The following is a 23695-nucleotide window of genomic DNA, read 5'->3' on the forward strand; positions in this document are numbered from 1 at the left end:
CCCTCCTGCTTGCAGGTGTGCGTGGGGGAAGCGAAAGGGAGCCTTGCAATCACTCCCTGCCTCTTAAGGCAAGCAGCTGAGTGGGTCTGACAGTCAGCTGCTCGCTTTAAGAGGTGGGCAGCAGAAGCCTCCCTTTTGCCTCCTTCCACTTGCAGGTGGGGGGAAGTGAAAGGGAGCGGGGTGTGTGGGGAGGCTCCAAGAGCATTGGGAGCCCCACCAGAGCTTCTGGAGCGCTGCTCTGGTGAGCTCCGTCCCAACCTGAGGCCTGATAGTCACTATTTTAATGCATACCCAAAGTGTTCTTTTGGCTTGGGCACCCTATATGTTCTCAGAACTGATAGGTAGTAATTTTAAAAAACATAAACATAAATTCCAGATTGACATGTATGTGTAAATAGTGCACTCTGAAGGCAGCATACCTGGTGGGTGGGTAACAGTTTGTTAATCTCCAAGCAAAGAATCTGGAATATGTTTAAGCCTGATGTAAGTTGAATGCCAGCCAACTGACAGAACTGCTTAAGTGGATGATTTCAATTACTAACTGCGTCTGCACCTGTGGAATTGCTTGATGCTTTCAATCGGTCCAGTAGATTTGTAAAGGCCTATCTGAATCTTGTAGCACAACACTGGAAGTAAAAACCTGATTCCAGCAGAGATTTACTTCCTCACACAGAACATCATCCTTTGTTACTGTTTTAAAAAGAAACAGAATCAAAGTTCAGTGCAAAACTGTGGGCTACCATGTGTAGGAGTTGCCAGAAAGAAAACATACAAAAGTCCCTTTCTCTCCGCCCCACCCTTTTAGGAGGCAGGCAAATATAATCTGGTTGGCTGTGATCAGGGATACTAAAAGGCAAAGACCAGTTAGCTGTATCCCTGGCAGTATTTACTGATTCTGAAAGGCCATGTGTGGGAGTAGGGAAAGGCTGCACTTGTGGAAGAAACAAGAAACACTGGAAAAATGTTAAAAGCACTGAAAGGTCTAAAGCACTGATGTATACATTTCTGCATAAACTTGAGATGTCGGAAGACTTTTTGTATGTGTAAGGATGTTTATGCATTGAAGCAGATTCTTTCAGCAACAAGATTCTCTTGGGACAGTGTTTCATTCCTCTCTTCCTTTTCTACAGACTCGGCTCAATCATGTTGTGATCAGAGAGGGGTGGAAAGGATCAACAGTAAAATATGCTTTTGGTAAGCAAACTAACTACAGAGAAAGACAGAATGGAGGAGGCAAGACTACCTAAATCAATCCACTCCCTACCCCCGTGATGTCCATAGCTGGCTGTAAATTAGGAATTTAAGGAGATCCCTGATAGGTTGGGAACAACAGTCAATCTCATCCAGCATCCCGCTTGCAACAGTGGCCAGCCAGAAGTCTGTGGGTAATTTTTAAGTGGGGAACAGTCTCCCTTGTTGTCTATCTTCAACATCCTGCATTCAGAGGTTAAGTAAGACCTTTGGGTTTAGGGTTTTCATTAACTATTATAGCTAATAGCTGTTGATGGACGCATGTTCTATGAATTTTTAATTTTTTAAAAAAAGTAACTTTAAGACATGTGTAACAAATCCCACAATTATCATTTCACCAAGGGAAAAGCAGCTTCATGAGGGATGGTTTTCAGTGGTGAAATAGCGAGTGTTTGACTGTACAATCATAAGTGGTTACATCCTTCTTCGCCTATTGACATCAATGGACTTAGGATGGTATACTCTGCAAAGGATTGCCCTGCAAGTCTCTTTGCAACTTCTGCTACTCCCCCACCAAATCAATTTTCTCTCCTCCCAAATTTTGTTAAGGTTGGTGTCTTAAAAAACCTGGACCCAAAAAGTGCAACCATATATGACATGCTCCAAACTAAAAGTTCTATGTAACTCAAAAGTTTGACTTGACTTTGCTTATTTTGTAGTTTTAAGGGTATGTCTGTGTGAGATCTTGCAGCACTGCTGATCTGTGCATAAACAGTAAGTATGACGTAGTACTCAAATAGGTGCAAACTTTGCACTGGAAAACGAATGAAGCTTATGAACAAAGGAAACAAAACTCCTGTAACACAATCTCTCTATTTCATTCCTGATTTTAACTTGTCTGCATGGGAAGCTATTGATTTTTACTAGTGATTTTGACCTCTTTTGCCATGGCCTTTGGCTGAGAGGTGATATGATCACCATCTTCAAGTACCTGAAGGGCTGTCATATAGAGGATGGTGTGGAATTGATTTCTGTGGCCTCAGAAGGTAGGACCAGAACTAATGTGCTGAAATTAAATCAAAAAAGTTTCTGGTTCAACATTAGGAAGAACTTCCTGACCATTAGAGAAGTTCCTCAGTGGAACAGGCTTCCTCGGGAGGTGGTGGACTCTCCTTCCTTGGAGGTTTTTAAACAGACGCTAGATGGCCATCTGACAGCAATGGAAATCCTGTGAATTTAGGGGGAGGTATTTGTGAGTTTCCTGCATTGTTCAGGAGGTTGGACAAGATGACCCTGGAGGTCCCTTCCAACTCTATGATTCTAACAAGAAATGCAAAACTGCTGAGCAAGTAGCTAAAATGCTCTGAACTCTGAGACTGGAGGTGGGCATTAAATATTCAACAGTCAGCTTTACTGCAACAATGCAACCCTCTTGCATCTAACAATCTTTCATTTTACGGTACTGAGATGCACCATCTATTTAATTAATCCAGAAATATTACTAATCCTACTTTCTATACTCTCAGACCCTAGAATAGCCATTTCACACATTAGACATGCATCAAAAGATGGAAAAATCTGTCTTTTTACCACTGTTCGAATGACAATATTATTATTATTTTTTAAAAAACTAGGCATTTGAAAATGCACTTTTAGAGAAGCTGCTCTATTAGCATTACCAGCAAAATGCCCCATTTCTTTAGGCACTTCACAGACACAGAGGAAGGTATGTCCGGCATCAAACCTGTGATGCACGGGGGTCTTAAATCCAGTGATGACAATTCCTGATTGATAAACTGATGCTGTAGCCTGAAGCGACTCTCCATGAAGTACCTCTTTTGTAGCTCAGGCACAGAGGATGATTTTATGAAATGCGCATGACATTTTTTGTCAGTATGCTGAGACATGAATATTCCCCACTTTCGCAAACAACTAATGGGCCTAATAAGCTCAAAATATCCCACCTGTCATAATATGTTTTATCTTGCCTCATTTTCCATGAGTGCCAGGGCAGCTTACATGGTTATTCTATTCTCTCCCTTACTTATCCTTGCAAAAATCCTATCAGGTAAATCATCATCATCGATTAGGGATCAGCATGAACTGAAGCATGAGCCAAAATTTGCACCAAATCAGGCCAATTTGTGCTTCGGGAAGAAATTGTTCAGGAGAATGTGCCTCCCCTCCACAATCCACCCATGAACCCCTATGAGGTTTGTGTCTGATATGAAGGCATTTAAATATCTTTGGAGTTTACTTCTGGGTGCAGTGGCCTGACCAGAAGTGAGCTCTGAAGGCATTTAAATGCCATTGGAGCCCACCACCTGACCTGACCCATGGCCCAACCAGAATGAGCTTTGAAGGCATTTAAATGGGCTGGCCCCAACTGAGCTTCAAAAGTATTTATAGGCCTTTGGAGCTCATCCTGGGAGCTCTGTTGAGTCGGGCCGCCTGATTCAACTGAGCTCCAAGAGTGAGCTCTTTAGGTATTCATAGGTCTTCAGAGAACAATTATGGGTGGCCTCTAAGTACAGGGCCAGATTTAGAGGGGGCATAAAGTATCGCTTGCTCCGGGCACTGAGAAAGAGGCATCAGCCCGGCAAGGCATGTGATCAGGGAAAAGAACCTTCGCTACATGCACCTCTGCCCGTCCTGCCACCGCCCCTCTCCCGCCTCCCCAGAGTCGGCTCCGCTTCCACCTGAGGCGCCAAAAGTGCCTCCCACACTCTCTGAGGCACAGGCGCACTGTTGGCCCCACCCCTTAGATGTGCGTTGCCGCCAGCACTGAGAAGCGCGAGCTAAGAACACGTGCGCCCTTCCTGAAGCCTTTCCAGCAACCGACTGTACTGGTAAGCAGAGGACAGAGGGAAGGAAAAGTTGGCTCAGCTGGCTTGGCTTGCCTGGGCTGAGGGTACGGAGAGATGGGAGGGGAGGCAGTGTGGAGCTGGCAGCTGGAGCACTCATAGACCAGCTGGTCTGGAAGTGTCGGTGGAGGGGGGGAGGCACTGCGGGCACCAGAGAAGGGCACAGAGAGAGCTGGGGAGAAGTGGGGAGGGAGGCAGCCAGTGCAGGAGGAGGAGGAGCGCACAAGAGAGAGTGCGGGAGAAGTGGGGAGGGTGGCAGCAGAACTCCTTCTCCAGGGAGTCTCATCTACCCCCCCCCCCTTGAAGAGGGGAGGGAGGCAATGCCAGAGGAGCGCAGCGCACACAGATCTGGGGAGAAGTGGGGGGGGGCTGGCAGCGGGTGTTGGATGTGGAGGATCGTGCAGAGAGAGTGGGAGAGAAGTGGGGACAGAGCTCAGGAGCGCACAGATCTGGGAAGAAGTGGGTCCAGGGAGGGAAGGAAGCGAGTGCTAGGGCTGCCAGGTGGACTTGCCAATGGCCCAAAATGGCGAGTGCTGCAGCGTGCAGCTGGTGCAAAATGGACCCCCTCTCAGCTCTCATAGGGTTCAAAGAACATTTGGAGCCCCCCCTCTGCTTCAGGGTCATCAGAAATTGGGGAGGGGGAAATGTCTACTGGGCACTCCATTATTCCCTATGGAGACTGATTCTCATAGGGTATAATGAAGAATTGATCATGGGGTATCTGGGGCTCTGTGGGGGTCTGTTTTTTGAAGTAGAGAAACCAAATTTTCAGCAGAGCATCCAGAGCCTCTCCCCAAAGTACCCTCCAAGTTTCAAAAAGATTGGATCTTTGCTGGATCAGGGCATGAAATCAAGGCATTCACTTGTGTTCATTAATTCCCCTCCCCCCAGCATTTTGTTGACACCGAACTCCAGTTGAAGTAAACTTAGATTTGTTCATGGTCATTTGAATCACTCTGTGTCTAGTAGCGTCTCTGTGATTTTTGTCCAGCGTTCAGACTTCACTTGTTCTAGATATCCAATCAGAGGTTTTTACTGGAACTGTGCTTTTCCACAACTTTTGTTAAGTGGTGTTTTTATTAAATTGATGCTAATCTAAATGTATTGATGTTATGATATGTACTTTTTATTTTACAATATTTTCTAAAAAAAAAAATAAATCAGTCTCAAAGTCTCAGGAGAGAACACTGGTCTGGATATTGCACTGTGGACTGCTTCCACAGTTCACAACTCCCAACTTAATAGCCACACCAAGGAATCATTTTGCTCCAAGTAAGTCAACCACCTCCCTTGTTCACAGTTCCATAGGCTCATATCTGGCTGGTAATAATGGTGCTGGTTTCAGAGCGATAGAAGGCTACAGTTGTAGGCTATGCCCATGCCATACTACAGTGTGTTGCCACCTTCCTCAATATGCTGCAATTTTAGGGTCGGGGTGGCTTGGGTTGAGAGACAATTCTGCATGGCCCATTCAGCAAGCAAGCAAGCACTTGTGTTCAATGGATCTGCTCTGCTGGTAGCTATGAGTCCCATTTGCAGCACAACTCCCAGGCAGGTCACCTCCTCAGTCCCCCTCCTGGCTATTATTACATATCTTGACATTGGTTTTATGGTATTTTTAAATTGTTTTAAAATTCTGTTCAACATTGCCCGGAGCTCCACAACAGCGGAGTTCAGGCAATTAAAAAATGCAATGCCAATTAATAATAATAATAATTTAAAAATGAATCTCTCTATGCAATGTTGCACAGAATTTAAAAAACAATTAAAAAACCCTAAAACCAATGTCAAGATGTGCAATACATTAATTTCAGATCAAGAGGTGAGATTTACAGGGCCCTCCCATTTCTGGCCTGTGGGTGCCTCATCATGGATATGGGGGATATCAGATATATTAGTGCTGATATCAGGTCCTGAGTCTTTTTTTTGGGGGGGGGGGGTGAACAGCCCAAAGGGAGGAGTAGGGATGCGAGGCCCCAAATGGGACCTGGGGCTCCCCATTTAAACAGAATGTTTTCGGGGAGGGGGCGGTTAGGAATGGGATGCTATAATTCAAGCATGGAAATTGCACTGCATGTGAGTGGTTATACCAGTCTCCAGGTGGAACGTGGGGATCCTCACTTAAGGAATCCCTGAATGTCTACATTTGTGTGTGTGTGTATGGGGGGAGGGGGGGAGGTTATGGTCTGCTTTTCTTAATCGATGTATTAGGAGTCGATGTCAGTCAAACTGTGACAGTGTTGCCTAGTGAGGTTTCCTCCAGTTGAAATGTTTCTTTGCTTCAGTTTACAGAACCTTGTAAAAGAGCTCTCCCAAATTCAAAAGCCTGTGTGCACAGATTTGTACAATTTGAGTTGGCTTTCATAGCAGGTATGAAATGGATACGTTTTGTTAGATTTTATCATGGATCTATGCGGTTAAATGTGTTTTCTGACTTGTTTCATAACAATCTGTCAGTGTTCATAACTTAAGTGTTCAAACTCAGACTGCTGCAGATACACTCGAGGGCAAAGGAATGGACACAGGGCTTACTTCTAAGTAAGCAGGCATTTGGTTGGGCAGTACAGTGATTTCACAGCATAACCTGGGTGGTTCAGCAAGTGATCATTTAAATTAGTCTTTCCCATCAATAGGTGTTTTAGTTTTCTAAAACTAATTATTAAGTGCTTCAGCGCTGTCCTAAACAGTGTTATACCAATGTGATGCGGGTTAGAAGAAGTGTGTAACTCTGTGAGGGAAACATTCACTGAAAGAGAGGCTTGATACATGAAAATGTGGAGTTAAAACTTTTACCTGGCTTAGAGTTAGAACAGTGTGATATTCACCCTGATTTGTGATTTGGTGACATAACCTACAGACATCTACCTCACTTTTACAGATTGTGGCAGTCATGAGTACTTCAAGGCAGAACTCACTTATATTGTAGTGGTACAGCACCATGTAATGGTTTTAAATTGTAACTATGTTTTATTTGTTTTAACTTGTAAATATGAATGTTGTTAGCCGCCCTGAGTCTGCTTGCGGAGAGGGCGGGATAGAAGTTTAACGTAAATAAATAAAAATAAAATAAATTTCTGATTGGGTAGCCTTTGGAGCTTACTTCTGTGTGGGGTCCCACCTGAATTCCCTGAAACAAGCTGATTCATGCAATGAAGTTCATAGAACTTAATGCACCCCAAAGCACAAACCCCCATGAACCTCCATTTTTCCGGTTCATGCCCATCCCTATAATCAATTCATTCAGCTTATATACATACAGTCAATGAACAATTATACATGAAGATACAGAGTTTGTAGAACTAGAGGGTAGACAACAGACAATAAAACTTTTACAAAATTGATAAATAGTACAACCTTATTAGTTAAAATTTGCCATCAAGAACTAAGGAATGAGAATTGAATGTTTTATAGATTCTAAATTGCAGATAACAACATGAGATCTCTCCTTGGTAACTACGTAGTTAGAAATTGTTATTAATGTTTCAGTGAGATTACGATTGCCAGTTATTTTGCTACCAAGATAGTTATTTCAGCTCCAGCATCCACCAACAAATGAGAAATCACCCATGTCTCCAAAGACAGATGGAATTTAGATAGTTTCGGGGGGGGGGGGGGGGTCTGGAAAAAGAAATGCTGGAACTCTCAAGAGGGAAATGAAGCAGAAACACACAGGTTCAGGTACCTCTCATTAACTTTTAAACATTTTTTGAGAATTTTGTTTCCCAAAGAGGTTTCAGAATTCTGTTCCACTGCGTTCCCCCAGGAAAAAAAAACCCCTGGATAGAATAGGATAGATCCAGTAGGACCTAAAAGATGTCCACTGAGAGCAAAAGAGTAATAAATGTGTCAAGGTCTCAGTCACACAAGTACAAAGCCTATCTGAATAAGGAGACTGCACAAATCGCCCCTCTAGTTCCACTGATGGAAAAGCATTTAATCTTGTGAAGGTAAAAGCAAACCTGTGAGTAAGAGTTGTGAGGGAGCTTAGGTAAGCAGGAAGATCCCTAAAGCAAGAGGAGAACAAACGTGCCTAGCTCAAGCAGCTGTACTATCTCTATCCATATTACCGTAGATGCCTTCAGCTTAATCAGTTTCCAGGCCTCTTGTTGGGTTATCTCATTTAACATCAAGAGAGGGAGACCAAGCAATGTCAGCTTCTCATCTATCAGTCTTGACTAAGGCACTTCTATAATTGTCCTGTGTTAACAGATATAGAAAGGTTACAAAAAAGGACCTTCAGTCTTAATTTAGAAGCATCCAACCAAGCCCAGGTAAATTCTATCTTAGTCTACCCTACATCCTGACTTTCGAGTTTTCCATGTTCCATTCTACTCTGCACTAATCAGATCTCATAGCAAGTACCATATACAGTTCTGGGTGGCATGATTTTAAAAGGCTGTAGACAAAGAATGTGGAAGGATGGTGGTGGTCTGGAAAACAAGTCCTAGGTGGAAAATCTGAACCCGATAGAGAAGACTGCTCTTCAGAAACCTCAAACAAAAGGCAGACTGACTTGTTCTCTGTTGTTCCAGAGGGCGTCTAGATTTAACGAGCTTAAACTACAGGAGATTTCAGTTGAATATTAGGAGAAACTTTCTAACTGTGAAAGCAGTTTGGAGCCAGTGATATATTGCAGGAGGGCTGTGTCTTATTGAAGGTTTTCAAGCATAGGATATATAGTGATCTAACAGGGATGCTTTAGGATGGCCTTCTTGTACTGTGTAGAACTAGATGGCCTAGAAGGCCCCTTCCAACTCCATGGTTCTTTATGTTCAATGATCCCCCCCGCAGAAGGGAGAAGATACGGTCTCTCTACTTTCATTCTGGAGTGCTATAGTCCAAAACTAGCATTTTCTGTATTGCTTGTGCACATGAATCTTCAGTTTGTACTAGAAGCCAGCACAGAAAGTTAGTTTGATTCCCTAATCACAGGGATCTGAAATAAGTTCCTGTTAAATGTCACACTTTGGTGGCATTCCCATCTGATACCTGCCACTTCACCCTGACCCAATTAAAAGTGTAGAGGGCAAAAAAAACCGCACACATATTTTCCTTCTTGAAATTAGACGACATATTGCTGCTTTCTTACAGCAGTACTATGAATACAGATTTTTTTTGGGGGGGGGGACCTGAAACTAACAATGAAAGCAATACAAAACATGATTCAGGATTATACAATGTTCTTATATTGTGTACATGACCAAAAAAAATGTCCTGAGAGTCCTGAAACACAGTTTTAAAGTCATTTTTGATTGTCCCATTTGCTTTGGGACACAATGGTGTACTGCCATCTTTAATATTTCCTTTGGAGGGAGGTTTGCTCCCCACAACAAAAGGCCTACTTTCCCCAGAAGAATCCAGCTTTCTCTGTTGAGTAATCTTTTCTGGAGCTATTTGGATTCCACTGAGCTTTGGACATATGATTAATCCTTAGCAGGTTTTGTTGCTTTAGGAACTGCTAAATAATTAGCTAGAAGATATGCTCTTCTCTGAACACCCTGAACAATCCTCTTCCCATGTTCATCTCATCTTCCCAATTATACACAAAGAAATAGTATAATGTTTATCTAAGTGGCTTTCATATGCAGTGGTTTGAATGCTCCTCCTACAAACTTTTGCCAATACTGCTGGGTGACAACAAACCTGAGAGATTCAATTCTGTACAACTTTACAAAGAAGTAAGTTTCACTATGTTTAGCTTAAAGCGTGCATGCATAGGATTACCTCTACAATGGATCCTTAGCACTGGCTCCTTGCTTGCAAAATAGAATACTAGAATTATGGAAAGGATAACATTAGTTGACCTGTGTGAAAACACATGAATATACGGTTCTGACTTGCCAAAGGAATTAAGACAGGGGTGTCGAACTCATTTGTTATGAGGGATGGATCTGACATAAATGAGACATTGCTAGGCCAGGCCACATGTGTCCTAAAATGTAATGCCAGGTAGCAGAGATTATAAAAGACAAAAACACAATTAAAGATTTCTTTAAAACTTAAGATAAAACATGCTTAAAATATTAGCACTCTTGCAATTTTTTTTAATTTAACAGTCTCTGATAACTGACTGCTCTTGCTCTGAATTATTGCATCAAAATCTGGAGACAATGTCTGTGCTGCAGAAATCTTGAGTATGCTGTTCAGGTGTTGCTCAGGTGTGTATCTGTAAGTTGCAATCCTACTTTTGATTTATTGACATTAATTACAGAAATCTCACAGTCAGTGCTTTGAGCCTAAGACCCAGAGGAAAATATGAAATGGCTGGGCATTGCAAACTTTTGTACATAAGTTGCTCCATGTGCTGGTCAGCCAATAGAGAAAATAGAGGCTGTGCTTTGTAGCTTGACTGAGCAAGCCTGACAAAGCAAACTGTGATACAGAAAGAAGCAAGAAAGAGTAGGCTTCCCAATCCACAGGTCCCAGCGGAGGATCCCCTGGTTTTACAGGCTTCCCCCGCCCCCAGCCACCGCTTACCTCTAGATCTCCTGCAGGTTTAGAAACCTGCAAACAGGTCCCCTTTCAAAATGCCTGTGTGTGAGTGCACGCGTGCCTTTAAAGCTGAGTAGGAAGCAGGAAGTACTTCATGGGGAAGGATCAATGACAGAAGTTCTTCAAAGCACAGCCCCTCTGTTTTGCTTTCATTTTAGAGCAAGTAAATAGTGGGTATGAGTTTGTGTGTGTGTGTGAGAGAGAGAGCAGCGTAGCTAGGGCTGCCAATCCCCAGGTGGGGGCATGGGATCTCCCGGTTTGGAGGCCCTCCTCCCCCTTCAGGGTCATCAGAAAGCGGAGGGAGGGGAGGAAAATGTCTGCTGGGAACTCTATTGTTCCGAATGGAGTATTATTTCCAAAGGAAATAATGGAGAATTGATCTGTGGGTATCTGGGGCTCTTCATTATTTCCTATGGAAGGAAGGCATTTTAAAAGGTGCGCTGTCCCTTTAAATGTGATGGCCAGAACTCCCTTGGAGTTCAATTATGCTTGTCACACCCTTGCTCCTGGCTCCACCCCCAAAGTTCCCAGATATTTCTTGAATTGAACTTGATAACCATAAGAGAGAGAGAAGGAAGCAGACAACTGTGAATTGCTTGCAGGCCTGAAAGGAGCCCACGGGCCGCACGTTTGACACCTCCGGACTAAGAGACTTTCTGCCCCTCCCCCTTCATTCTGTGACTTATGTGGACAGGAATTCTCTGCTCATTTCTTTAGGAACCAACTGCAATGTTCAGGGGAAATAGCTGCATTTTAGAATGGAGGTGTGAGCTTTCCGATTGCCTATTGAAATTTCCTCACTAGCACTTCAGGAAGAAGAATTCTAGAACTAATCCTGATGAGTTAGCTTTCAAAAAGCAGGCACTATTTGATGTGGTAAAACATTCAAACATAGCCTCCTTCCTGTGTCTTCATTTCTAGAAAAATTATAATAGCAACAGTAATTCTTTGCTGTCCTTAAGTCCTGTGGATCTACAAGGCAACTAAATACTAAATTCACAACAAAGCAAAAAGCAATATAAAAACCACAATTTTACATAAAGCTATTTAAAAATTTAAGAGAAGCTTGGAAACATAACCAGCAGTAATATATATCTGAAGATGTTCTATGCACCTGAAGTACTTTAGAAAAGACCTGCCCTAAGCTAGAATCTGAAGGTCAGCAAGGAGTAGGCATGATGAACTATAATCTTGGTCCCACCACAGAAAAGGCCTTGTCACAGTTCCCACAGTGTTGAAATGTGAAGCAAAGCTTCTGAAGACGGCCTGAGTGGATTAGCTCTAAAGCAACAGATGTATAAACGCAAAATCAAAGGTTTTGAAGATCCAAGGTCCTGTCAGGTGCACAGTACAGTGAAGAAACTGCCATAGGAGCCTGCCACACTTCAAGCCTGCCTGAACGGCACACTCTCCCTAACCCCAGATATGTGGAGGCTAGCTGGGATTACTGGGATTACTCAATGGTGATGGAGTTATATTCTGTTTATGCCAAGAAAGGTATTGACTGAGTTATATTCTGCACAGACTTGAGCACACTCTCTCCTTTATTCCTAACTATTTGACCGGTTCTAAAAACTGGCACCAAGAATAATTTCTAGAGTTGATCCCACTGTTATCATATTCAGCCACGGTACTCTGTGACTTTGGACAATCAGATACTGCAAACACACATTCTATTGCTCATTTGTTTGCAAAAACAAAACAAAATCTGCTTCATCCTTCTGTGCCAAAAGAACAAACTGATTTCCCCTGAAGTACTACAATAGAGCAACCGGGAACTGAACCATTCTGCTGCTTAACAGTGCAATCTTAGGCAGAGTAACTCCAGGGGTGAAATGGAGCAACGCTGCACAGGACTGCACTGTAGGTAATGGGGGACTGTAGATGGGTGGCATTTTTGCAAACTCCAGCAAGCCTAACCTAAAACCAGCTCTGGCCATCAGATCTACAATAGGATGCAGGTTCTGCTAAGAACAGCTTACTTGATTTCTTTGACCCAGAGGGGCCCTGATGCCAATTTCCACTGGCCCAGATTTTTTGGAATGGCCAAGTTTGACATTTGTGCCATCAACAAGAAATCCAGAAGGGCCCTGTGCCAAGTCAGTTAATGGTTTCACCTCCTCTTCTTTTGACATTTTTAGTGGGGGGGGGGGGGCGGGGAGAGAGATCTTTTCCTCCCTTTGCCTTCATTTGGCTCAGGCAAAGAATCTGCGTGTTTCCAGCTCTGTTAAAAACTATTCCATGGAGGGAGGTAACTGATGGGTCTGTAATATGAATGTAAGATACTGTAAGAATGTAAGATGGAGAAATAACATGAGTTATAATACAAAATAAAAAAATATATGTAAAAAACCCTATTCCATGGAAATCCAGGTCCACATAATGGAATTAGTGTATGATTTCTTCCCAGATTATGAGCAGCGAGTCGATGTATTCAGTTAAGCCTTCTCTGCTTTCTTAAGTCTGTTACCCAATTAAAGAAATCATGCGATCTGATCTTATGCTCATTTACTTGGAAGAAAGTTCCCTCTCAAGCACGTCCACAAGACTGTACACATGCTATCTTGTATCAGTTTTAATTTGTTGATTAAAACTGTCCACAGGAATAAACAACTGTCCAGATGAAATTAAGAACTCTACTTTTTAAAATATATTTTAGCAAACAGCATGCTAGAAGAAGCATTCCGTTCTGGGAAAAGGAGGCAAGGAATGCCTCTTTTAAGGTACTGCTTAACACTCATAATGTTAGTGACATTAAGAAGATTTTAAACAGACTTCTAAAAACTGCTGCCCAGTTAATTGGCTGGCACATTTCTACTAATCAGAAGAAGGTAAGCATTGCAACCATATTCTTTTCTGATTTTCTTTCATATTCCAAGGGAAGTACAGCCTCGCTTTTAAGAACAGAAATCCTCCAGTCCTATCTTCTGAGGGCATCATGATTGCAGTTTTTCCTATATAGTCAGTCTGAAGAAAGTTTTTATTTTTGGACAATAAATTGCAAGCCAGTATTCCAGTTTATGGGGACACACTTAAAGCAATGCTTCTACTGGCTGCTTGGCAAAACTGAAGTAGTTATAATGTACAATAACATTACATCTTCATGCTCAGAAACCAACACATAATTGCTTAAAACAGCTTTCCCTGATGGGAGGCCAAAACAAACTGCCCTTGTGCCAGAACAGCTGCTGTTTTTCATATGTGAACGTGTTTGGTAATTTTAAAAATAGGTTCCTGTTCACAACAGCCTTGTGAGGCTGGATAATTTTACAGAGGAGCAAGTGATGTTAAGAAATACTAACTGGCCCAGGGGCTTAACTCCAGGACAGAGGTGGGAGACACATTCTTCCAAATAAATAATCATCCAATGGGCACAAGCCAATAAATAACTTCACGTCAAGCAGCTTTAACCAGAAAATAAATAGGAAGACATTTCCTTCCTTTAACGGGATATGCTTCCTTCATGGGACTTTCTTGAACATGGTGTTTAGTTGGCGGAAACTTGCCTGGATTCCCCGAGATAAAAGTGCAAAAATCGTATCCCCTTAATCCTATGCAACCCCATATGCAACTTGATTCAGCTTGTGCATTACAATCCACCCATCCCTTTCAAAAGTGTATAGGGGGAACAACAAACATTCTAGTTTAGAGTGATGACTAATGGTTAAAGAACCAGCCACCTCTGTGATCCCAGTTTCCTGGGGGAGTCGCATCCTTTCTTGTTGATTTTCCAAACTATACCAACCCCACAAGCCACACACCACACCCAGGCACTCCTTTCCCGCTCCCTCACCATCTCCTCTTGGGAGGTTACCACAGATCCCACTGCTAGAAGCCAGGGGTAGAAAACTTCCCTACCTTGACCACGTCGTCGTTGAGATGTTTGGGGTCTCGATTGACCAGATCGATTTCTTTCGTGTGCACGTCGTGGATCTCCTTCTCGTTCATGTCATCTGCCATGGCCTTGTTGTTGGGCTTGTAGATGTTGCCTTGTTCTCGGATGGGCGCTGTGTACAAAAAGCCCTAGAAAGGGAGGGGGAGTGATCAGCCCGCTGCACTAGACCCGACGCGGGAGGGGGGAGGAGGGATGGTCCCGAAGTTTCACAGCCTCATCGGATCGCCTGGAGCTGGCAGCAGCGCGGGCGGAGGCAGCAGAAGCTTCGTCCAGGGAATGCCCCAAGGCTGGCTTTTTAAAAGGATACAAAGTACCTACACCACACCCCTCGAGTCGGCACCAGCCGGAGCCGCGACTCCGACGCCAGCCGCCAGGGGTCCTCTCCGGGCGAACGCAGCGCGCAGCGAGAGCCGAGGGAACTCCCCAGCGGGCAGGGCAGGGCGCGGCCCCCCTGCTTCTGCCCTGCCGCTGGGAAACAGCATCAGATCACCTCGCCTCCCTCCAGGGCCCTTTCCCTATGAGAAACCCGCGGGATCCTAATACGGCCCCTCCGGCTTCTTCCCGCGCCTGTCGGAACACTTGCGCCAGGGCCACAGCTTGGTCTGCAAACAAGCGCGCCGACGCGTAGCCCCAAATCCTCAGCGTCTTTACGCGGAGTGAGTCTCACCAATAGTCTCAAGCAAGTGAACTTCTACTCCTAAAGTTGTTCGGGGGTTGCGGCCTTGAATCCCTATTTGGGAGCCCTCGGGAGACCTCCGGCACCCTCGGCCCTCACCTCTCTATCCCTTACTTAGAGGTAGCCTGGAAACCTGATTTATCTAGGCAGCTCTTGGAGGACCTCTACTCCTTGTGAAAGCGCTCCCACAAAAGCAAAGGGAAGAATGAATTTTACAGAACCAAACTTATCCAAAGTTTTGTCAACCAAATGCGCTCCTTGGGGAAGGGGGGGGGTGGTCTTCCGGAAAGCCTTAGCCTTGCATCAATCCTTGGACATTACTTCCTTCATTAGTCCGGAATCAGTACCATCCTCAGGATCCCCCGTTACTAACGAGGCTTTGAACGCGACCACCCATAAGCATGCGTTGAGCGGATGGGGGAAAGCTGCACTCTTCAATCCCCCCGCTTAATGCTACCAGGCGATGAACGAAGCCCTCGCTGAAAAGTCCACGAACGCCTCTTTGCTATGTCGCCAATTCACAGAGATGCCAACAGCCCCTTCTTTTCCCCACAGAGGACCTCATCTCCCTAAAAGCGAGGTGGAGTATTTCTCCCTAGCCTTGAACCCCCACCCACTGAAACCGAATTAGGTGGCTTTAACCCGAGGGAGGTGCGTGAAATACCAAATACTTTGATCTAATTCGGCTAGGAGTTGCCAGAACACTTCATCTGAAGAAAATCCCAGCATTCTGGCGCTCCCAGAGTCTCTCTTACAGAGACGCACTTTCACTCTGAGAACGCTGTCTCTTACTTTGCAAGAATTAAATTATCTCCCCTTCGGGAGTGTCGGGGAGCGGGCCTGCAGGCTTTTGCACAGGTAGCAGGAGAACATCTCTGCAAAGCGACCCCTCCAAGCACTTACTCTAGAGTAGTCTCCCTAAAGGTCTGGTGGAATCCTGCGTCGACTCCACTGCAGCCTCGGAACGGCGGGGAATGGAGTCCCGGAGGGGGGGGGGCGGGGAGGCTAGTAGGCAAAAGGCAGTCTCGGGTGGGGGAAAAAAACAAGTGCCCAAGCCAGAAGATCAGATTACTTGCAACAACAGACCAGTCACCCCCGATTGCCCTGCGAAAACAGTCTGGCTCCAACTCTGCAAAAAAAGTCTTTTCAGGGGGAAGAACAAGATAAGGGAAGAGCCAAGAGTGCTCGCTGAGACGGCTGGAGCAGGTACGCGATGCCAGGAACGCAAAGCACCTTTAAAAAAAAAAAATGTGCAAAGCAAAGTCCTCCTACCTCCGAGTCTACGTATTTGCTCCCAGACATGCTGTCCTGGGTTCGCTGGAGGCTCTACAGAGGGGTTCTCTGAAGGGGTGCTCTCAATTATAAGTTGAGGAAGATCCTGTATTGTTTTCCCCCCCTTAAAAAAAAAAAATGAGCTGCCGTGTGGGAGGTTGCTGCGAGTTCCTCAACTGGCTGCCGGCCAAAGGTTTGTTCTGCTAGCTGTGGGCTTGGAGAAGAGAGCTGGTAGGTCTCTGGGCACATCCCCAAGATGCTGGGAGCGGCAACGTGGTGGGAAAGGGTGAATGCACGCACCAAGAGGACGCACTTGGACTCTCCCAGCCGCCTCCCCCCCCCCCTTGGAAAGCGGGAGGCTGCGTTTTCTCTAGGCGCAGAGACCATAAAAGTACAGGGCCGCGCGCGCACGCAGCGGCCCAGGCCACGCCGTTGCCACTTCGGGGGCGGGAGCGGGGAGAGCTGCTTTCTTGACTTCGCGTCGCCTTTTGGCAGAGTCAGAAAGATCCCTGATTATGATGATGTACTTCTGTCGCTTTCTCGGGAGTTGGAGATGTCTGTGTAGTCGCATTTCCGACTCAAACGAGAAGCCTTCGGTTGTTCCAGTCGACTCTGATCACGAGGTGCTGCCGTGCTTTTGCTTGGAGACAGGCTCGGGGCGTGCAGCCACATCCTAAAGCGAAGGTGAACAGAAAGGGTTGCCCCCGCCTCTGCCCCAAAAACAAATGTGGTGGAAACTTGGATTTGTCTCTGGCTGACAAGAAGGCGACTTCTCATGCAGCCTCGTTTCCAAACTGTGCAGATATGTTTTACAGTTGGGCGCTCGTTTGTATTTCATTTGCTCCACATTGTTTATGTGGCAACGTTTTACAGTACGTTTGCCCTTAATATCCTTAGTTTAAAAAGCTTTTGAGCAGTGCTGGATTAAACCCTGTGGAGGCCCCTAGGCCGTTGAAATCTCGGGTCTCCCTCGGAAATTATATCACAGTTGGAGCGCCCGCCCAGCTGCCCGCGGGCCCGTTGCAGCCTGCAGGCACCTTCTTAAAAGCCCCTTTTAATAAGCTGCAGGGAAAAGGCAGAGAGAGGCAAACTTGGCAACTATGCCAGCAGCTGCTGCACCAGGCAAGTGGGGCAAAGAGCAGCTCAGTTGCTGGCTGGGAGGGCTGCAAGCAGGGGGGGAACTGGGGGGGGGGGAAGCCAGCCTGGGGCTCCTAAAGGCATGGGGGCCAGTAGGCCAGTGTCTACTTGGTTTAATCATTAATCCAGCTGTTTTTGAGACAAACAAAGCAGTTTCCACCTCTGGCTGGACTATGTGGGTGATGACAGTAAAACAGCAACAATTCTTGGCCTTGCACATACATGCTGATAAAACCAAGTCTGAAAGAGCCGCAAACTCTCTGACTGATCCACGTTGGAAGCCTGGAATTCAGGGTGTGGTTGCTAGGATTGCCCCAGACAATGAAAGAATGAAACAGAGATAGAGTTGCGGGCAGACCTTCCTAATCTTGTTGAACCTGCAGGCACTTCTGGAAATGTAGAGAATGAGGAATAAGGTTATAATATAGTGAGTTCTATGTATTGATAAAGCCAGGTGGCAGTGATAACAAGCTCTTTATTACATACAGCGTGATAGGGGCTGCACTACAAAGACTGCAGGACTGGGCCAATGGGGCCAAATATATACAACACTGGGTTCCCGCGCCAGCACGTTATTGGTTAATTCAAACCAGCGGGGGTCTTTGATTGGTGCAGGGCAGCAGGGATTTGGATCCTGCTGCCCATTGTTCCCGAGTCCCCAAGCTCAGTTCGTATGGCTCCAATGAGCCTGGCAGGGACTCCTATAACAGTCTTCACTTGAGTCCAGTACACAACAAAGGTTAACTGTAAAATGGCTGCCATGAGCCATGAAGCCAGTCACAAGATGGCTGGCAAGGGGGCTGATTAAAATATATTACGAGGAGGTTGCAAATAGGGTTGCCAAGTCCAATTCAAGAAATATCTGGGGTCTTTGGGGGTGGAGCCAGGAGACATTGGGGTGGAGCCAGGAGCAAGGGTGTGACAAGCATAATTGAATTCCAAAGGGAGTTTTGGCCATCACATTTCAAGGGACCACACACCTTTTAAATGCCTTCCCTCCATTAGAAATAATGGATAGGGGCACCTTCTTTGGGGGCTCATAGAATTGGACCCCCTCGTCCAATCTTTTTGAAACTTAGGGAGTATTTGGGGAAGAGTCACTGGATACTATACTGAAAATTTGGTGCCTCTACCTAAAAAAAACAGGGCCCCCAGAGCCCCAGATACCCGTGGATAAATTCTTCATTATTTTCTATGGGAATAAGTCTCCATAGGGAATCATGAGTACCCAGCAGACATTTCCCTCCCCTCCCCCCGCTTTCTGATGACCCTGAAGCAGGGGGGAGGGCCTCCAAACCAGGGGATCCCCTGCCCCCACCTGGGGATTGGCAACCCTAGTTGCAAACCAAGGATCCTGCTATGATTTTGGCAGTTCTTTCTAAATTTGTGGAAATTTTGAGGGTGGAGCTTGGGGAAGGTAGGGTTTGGGGAGGGGAGGGATCTCAGCAGGGTACAGTGCTCTAGAGTACACCCTCAAAGCTGCCATTTTTTTGCCAGGGGAACTGAACGGAAGTCTGGAGATCCTGTAATAGTGGGGGATATCCAGATTCCACCTGGAGGTTGGGAACAATAGTTGTTTCCGAACTGTTGTTAAACTGAACAGGTTTCTGAACTGAAGACACAAAGGTGCCACTCCAGGCTTTACTGAGGTGGAGGAAAGCCAAGATTGAATCTTTATGGCCATATTAAGAGTTGCTAGTCATGTACCTAAAAATTCTGGTGGTGGTGTCTGGGGAGAATGGAGTTTCAGGAGGTGGGCATCAGTTACAGGTGGAGGTTTGGATTGGGTTACCAGCTCTGGGTTGAGAAATACCTCAACATTTTGGGGGTAGAGCAGGTGGGTTTGGGGAGGGGAGGGACTTCAATGGGTTATAATCCCATACAGTCTGCCTTTCAGTGGCCATTTTCTCTTCAGTGGCCATGATCTCTGTCTTCTGGAGATTAGTAATAATAACGGGAATCTGCAGCCACTCCCTGGAGGTTGGCAACCATAGGCTTGGAGGCTATGTCACTCCCAGGCAAGCTTGCCAGCAGGAAGGTGTGCAAGGCTGGGGAAAGGGTATCACGGGCGTAGCATAATACCTTACCCAGTTCTGCAAGGCCTGCAATACTACCCTCTTCCAGCTGGCTTTTGCTTAATAATATGGAATTTACTGTAGAAGAAAAACTGTCACCACAGAACAACTGTAAGGTGGACACCAAGATTTTAGCACCAAACTAATTTGATGGTTTTAATTAGATGGTTTTAATGTAGGATAATATGTTTATATGATTTGTAATATGTATACACCTTGTTTTAAGTGTTGAAATGTAGCATATTATGTTATGCCATGTGAGTCGCCCTTAGCCTGCTCCGGCGGGGAGGGTGGGATACAAATTAAAGATTATTATTATTATTATTTCCAGTGAATGTCTGGAAGAGATGTCATATTTCTGACATCATGTCACATTGATGCCCAGATCCTAGAGCATTATATTGTCGCACCTGTTGTGATGCTTCGGAATCATTATGGATTATTTTGTGTCAGTGCAGTCCTGATTTACAGATGTCATTCACCGAGCTGCAGTGTGTCAAGATGTATTTGTGTCAGTCAGTAAGACGGTAACACTACCCTGGGGAGTATTCTTTACCTTACAGCAATTTAAATATGTATTCCATCTTGCCAAAAAAAGGAGAATTTTAGCATACTTCAGCTGCAAATGTGCAGTAATACATGTGTGAATTCACCTAAAGGCAGTTGTTTCTATGACTTCTCCACCAAAAGTGGAGTAAATAATTGGGGTTGGGGGCTAGAACGCTTGATTTTAAATTTTAAATGGATCCTGGAGGTAGCTCTTATCATGAAGTAGGAGTGAGGCTTAGGATTCAGATGTGATCCAAAACAGGTAAGAAGTTCTGTGCAAGGTTGTTAAAAACAGGATTGCAAAATGCAGTAAAAGAATGTTCGGGGCTGGCAGGGAATGTACATTCAGTGAGATGAACTCCAGAGCAGGATATGTAGTGTCTTGGGTGAGCTGCTTAGACTCAAAGAGCAAAGCTGGAGTAAATTATATAAAAAAACACCTACACTTGAAACAACTTGTTTGTACAAAATATCCCCAAGATCTAGGCCTCAGCATATTTTTCAGCATTGCCACTGTAATTGTATTCATGTAAGAAACTGGCAAGCCAGTCAACATAGAAGCTTTTGTGAATCATGTAATATTGGAAGAACAAATTCACTTGAGACCGTATCGTCTTCTCTGAACAAAACCCCCACAATTTGTGTAGTTTCCCTGTTCATGGAAAGGAAAGAAACATGATGTCCATTCAATTCTCCAGTGCTACACTGCTCACATCAGTATATTATCAACATGAGTACCAGTGAGCCACCCATTAGTCACCTTAGAATTATAGAATCATATAATTGGAAGGGACCACCAGGGTCATCTAGTCCAGCCCTCTGAACAATTACAAGAAAATTCACAAATACCCTTCACACACCCATAGTGACCCCTGCTCCAAGCCCAGAAGATGGCAAAACTGGCCTGGAGAAAAATTGCTACCTGACCCCAAAGTGGTAAACGGCATTTCTCTAGGTGTGGTAGAAAGGGTCTTGAGAACTAAGCACTGATGAAGCCCTTCATGCCCTCCTTGTGATCTGTCTAAGTTCACAGAATCTGCATTGCTGTCAGATGGCAATTTAGCCTCTGTTTAAAAACTTCCGAAGGAGAGTCCATCACCTCCCGAGGAAGCTTGTTCCATTGAGGAATTGCTCTGTCAGGAAGTTCTTCCTTATGTTTAGTCAAAAACTCTTCTGATTTAATTTCAACCCATTGGTTCTTGTCCAACCTTCTGGGGCAACAGAAGACAATTTAGCACCATTCTCTATATGGCAGCCTATCAAGTACTTGAAGATGGTGATCATATCACCTCTCAGTCGTCTCCTCTCCAGGCTAAATATACCTAGCTCCTTCAACTCTTCCTCATAGGTCTCCAGACCCCTCACCATCTTCTTTGCTCTCCTCTGGACACATTCCAGCTTGTCTGTATCCTTAAATTGTGATGCCCAAAACTGAACACAATTCTCTAGGTGAGGTCTAACCAGAGCAGAATAAAGGATACTATATTTCTGTTCATATAGCCCAAAATTGCATTTGCCTTTAAAGCCACTGCATCACACTGGTGACTCATGTTTGGTATATGGTCCACTAAGACTCCTAGATCCTTTTCACACATACTGCCAAGACAAATCTCCCCCATCCTATAATGATGCATTTGATTTTTCCTCCCTAAATGCAGAACTTTACACTTATCCCTGTTAAAATCCATCTTATTTTTTTTATTTGTCATTTCCTTATTCCACGATAGTTCCCAATCTCCAATGGTGTGTTTACTGAAGGACAAACAGCCATGTTAAGTGCCTCTGAAAAGGGATGATAGTAATACATTTGGGCACTCTTATGAGCATGAATTGCCCTTTCATATTTGCTATAACTACGAGGATGTCACTTTTGACTTATTGAACCCTGAAACTCTATGAAGACTACAGAATTGGACAAAGGGTCCAAGTTCTTTGGAACCTTATAACCATTGTGACGGACTCAGGCCCTTAGCCTGAGTAGCTGAGAAACAGGCTTGCAGCGATTGGCTGGAACGTTGCCCGAGCAACAGAAAAGTATCCTTTTGAGGTTTGCTCAGCAGAAAATCACCTCAGAATTTTTAGTCGGAGCTGGGAGATCTTCGAGAGATGTCTTCGGTATACCAGTCAGTGGACAGTGGACTTAGGCCAGGCAGTTGTAAAACCAACTGGACAAGAGGCTGAGAGCAGCCAGAATGGCTGAGCTCCTTGTGGGAGACAGAGCTGAGTGGACTCTGTCTGGAAGAGGGATTTTTCAGACGGTTTGAAACTCTCTGTGGGAGATTTTGCCAGTGCATCAGGCAATCTCCAGGTACAAACTAGATCACACAAATACACACTGAGGGGAGAACTGGATTCTGGTGGTCAGCAGGGTTGCCCAAGACCAGAGGACTAGCTGTGGGGCTGAGACGCATCAGTATTCAGGGGTGCGAGACCTGGAAGACAGTTAGTGTGAAAGGGTCTGTGAGGGAGAATACTGACACCAGTCAGAAGTTCTGTATGTGTGTGTGGGAGAGTGATTGAGGTTTGTTATTTTTATGATTTGGCACTGCCAAAGTTAGGGTTAAACATCTGAAGAAGCAGCATTCTGAGTGCCCAGAAGGCACAGACAGCCTGTGTGAAGTAGAGTCTAGTGTGACTCTAAAACCTGCCTGGTTTATTGTTTATTTAAAAGATATTCTGCCAAAGTCTTGTTATATTTTTACCTCAGCCTGATTTGTATCTACTCTCTGTAATTGATTAAATTCTGCCAACTGTTTCTGTGCTATTGATTAGTTCCAATCACTATTATTCCATCCCCCTCTCTTACCTTTTGTGACCTAATAAATATTTTGTGGTTTTTTTGGCTTTAAAACCGTCTGGTACCAATTATTAATAGTTCTGACGATTTCTGGGAGTGTTACTGAGGGAAGGTGACTGAGGAGAAATTTAAAGTGGTCACCCTCCCGAGTAAAGCTTCTGACTGGGTTCCTCACAACCATGATGGCACCAGGCAAGAATTCAAAGTGCTGATTATTTCACATGGAGAAGAAATGGGGTGTAGTAGCCGGTGTGTTAGGCTAGCACTAGGAAGACCAGAGTTCAAAATCCCACTCAGTCATGAAGTCAACTTCATCAAGGCTATTGTGAAAATAGAGGAGAGGAAAGCCATACATGCTGCCTTAAGAAAGGGTAGGATAGAAGTGTGATATAATGATCTTGAAGTTAAAGGTCAAATACATGCATCAGTTGTTTAAAATAAAGCATGGTTATTGGCATATCCATCTTTGACCTTATACTGCTTTTTACAGGAAAGTTATATTTTTCACAGTGCTGTTTTTTAACTGACAGAAGTTCTGTCCCTAAAGGTAGAGGAGAGAGCACACCCACCCAAGAAATTTATTGCCTGAAGTCTTACGAATGTGAGTGTGTGGTCCAGTGCTGTGAGGAGGAGAGGTCTGACTTTCAACTTGGAACTTCTTTCTTCAAAAGGATTTCCATTAGTCATATACTTTAATGGGGTTATTTGTGTCTAATTCCATTCCTTCATTAGTCCCTATTGTACTAC

At 44.7% G+C, this 23695-nt stretch overlaps 1 protein-coding gene across 2 annotated transcripts in view; it reads right to left on the bottom strand.

Annotated features, from left to right (window-relative positions):
- The window catches only part of CAV1 (caveolin 1), a 54934-nt gene extending 38183 nt beyond the window's left edge, over positions 1 to 16751 (bottom strand). Inside the window, exons 1-2 of one of the 2 annotated variants that reach the window (XM_060244862.1) lie at positions 16391 to 16751; positions 14406 to 14570 (exon numbers count right to left, since the gene is read on the bottom strand). In XM_060244862.1, coding sequence (XP_060100845.1) covers positions 14406 to 14570; positions 16391 to 16420 — 195 coding nt within the window. In that variant the 5' untranslated portion in view covers positions 16421 to 16751. Of the gene's footprint in view, positions 1 to 14405; positions 14571 to 16021; positions 16119 to 16390 lie in introns of those variants that run through there. The other variant, XM_060244863.1, reaches the window with a different exon arrangement.
- Positions 16752 to 23695: the final 6944 nt, after the last annotated feature.

This window comes from Heteronotia binoei, chromosome 8 (assembly GCF_032191835.1).
Source record: "Heteronotia binoei isolate CCM8104 ecotype False Entrance Well chromosome 8, APGP_CSIRO_Hbin_v1, whole genome shotgun sequence".
NCBI classification, from domain to species: Eukaryota; Metazoa; Chordata; class Lepidosauria; order Squamata; family Gekkonidae; genus Heteronotia; species Heteronotia binoei.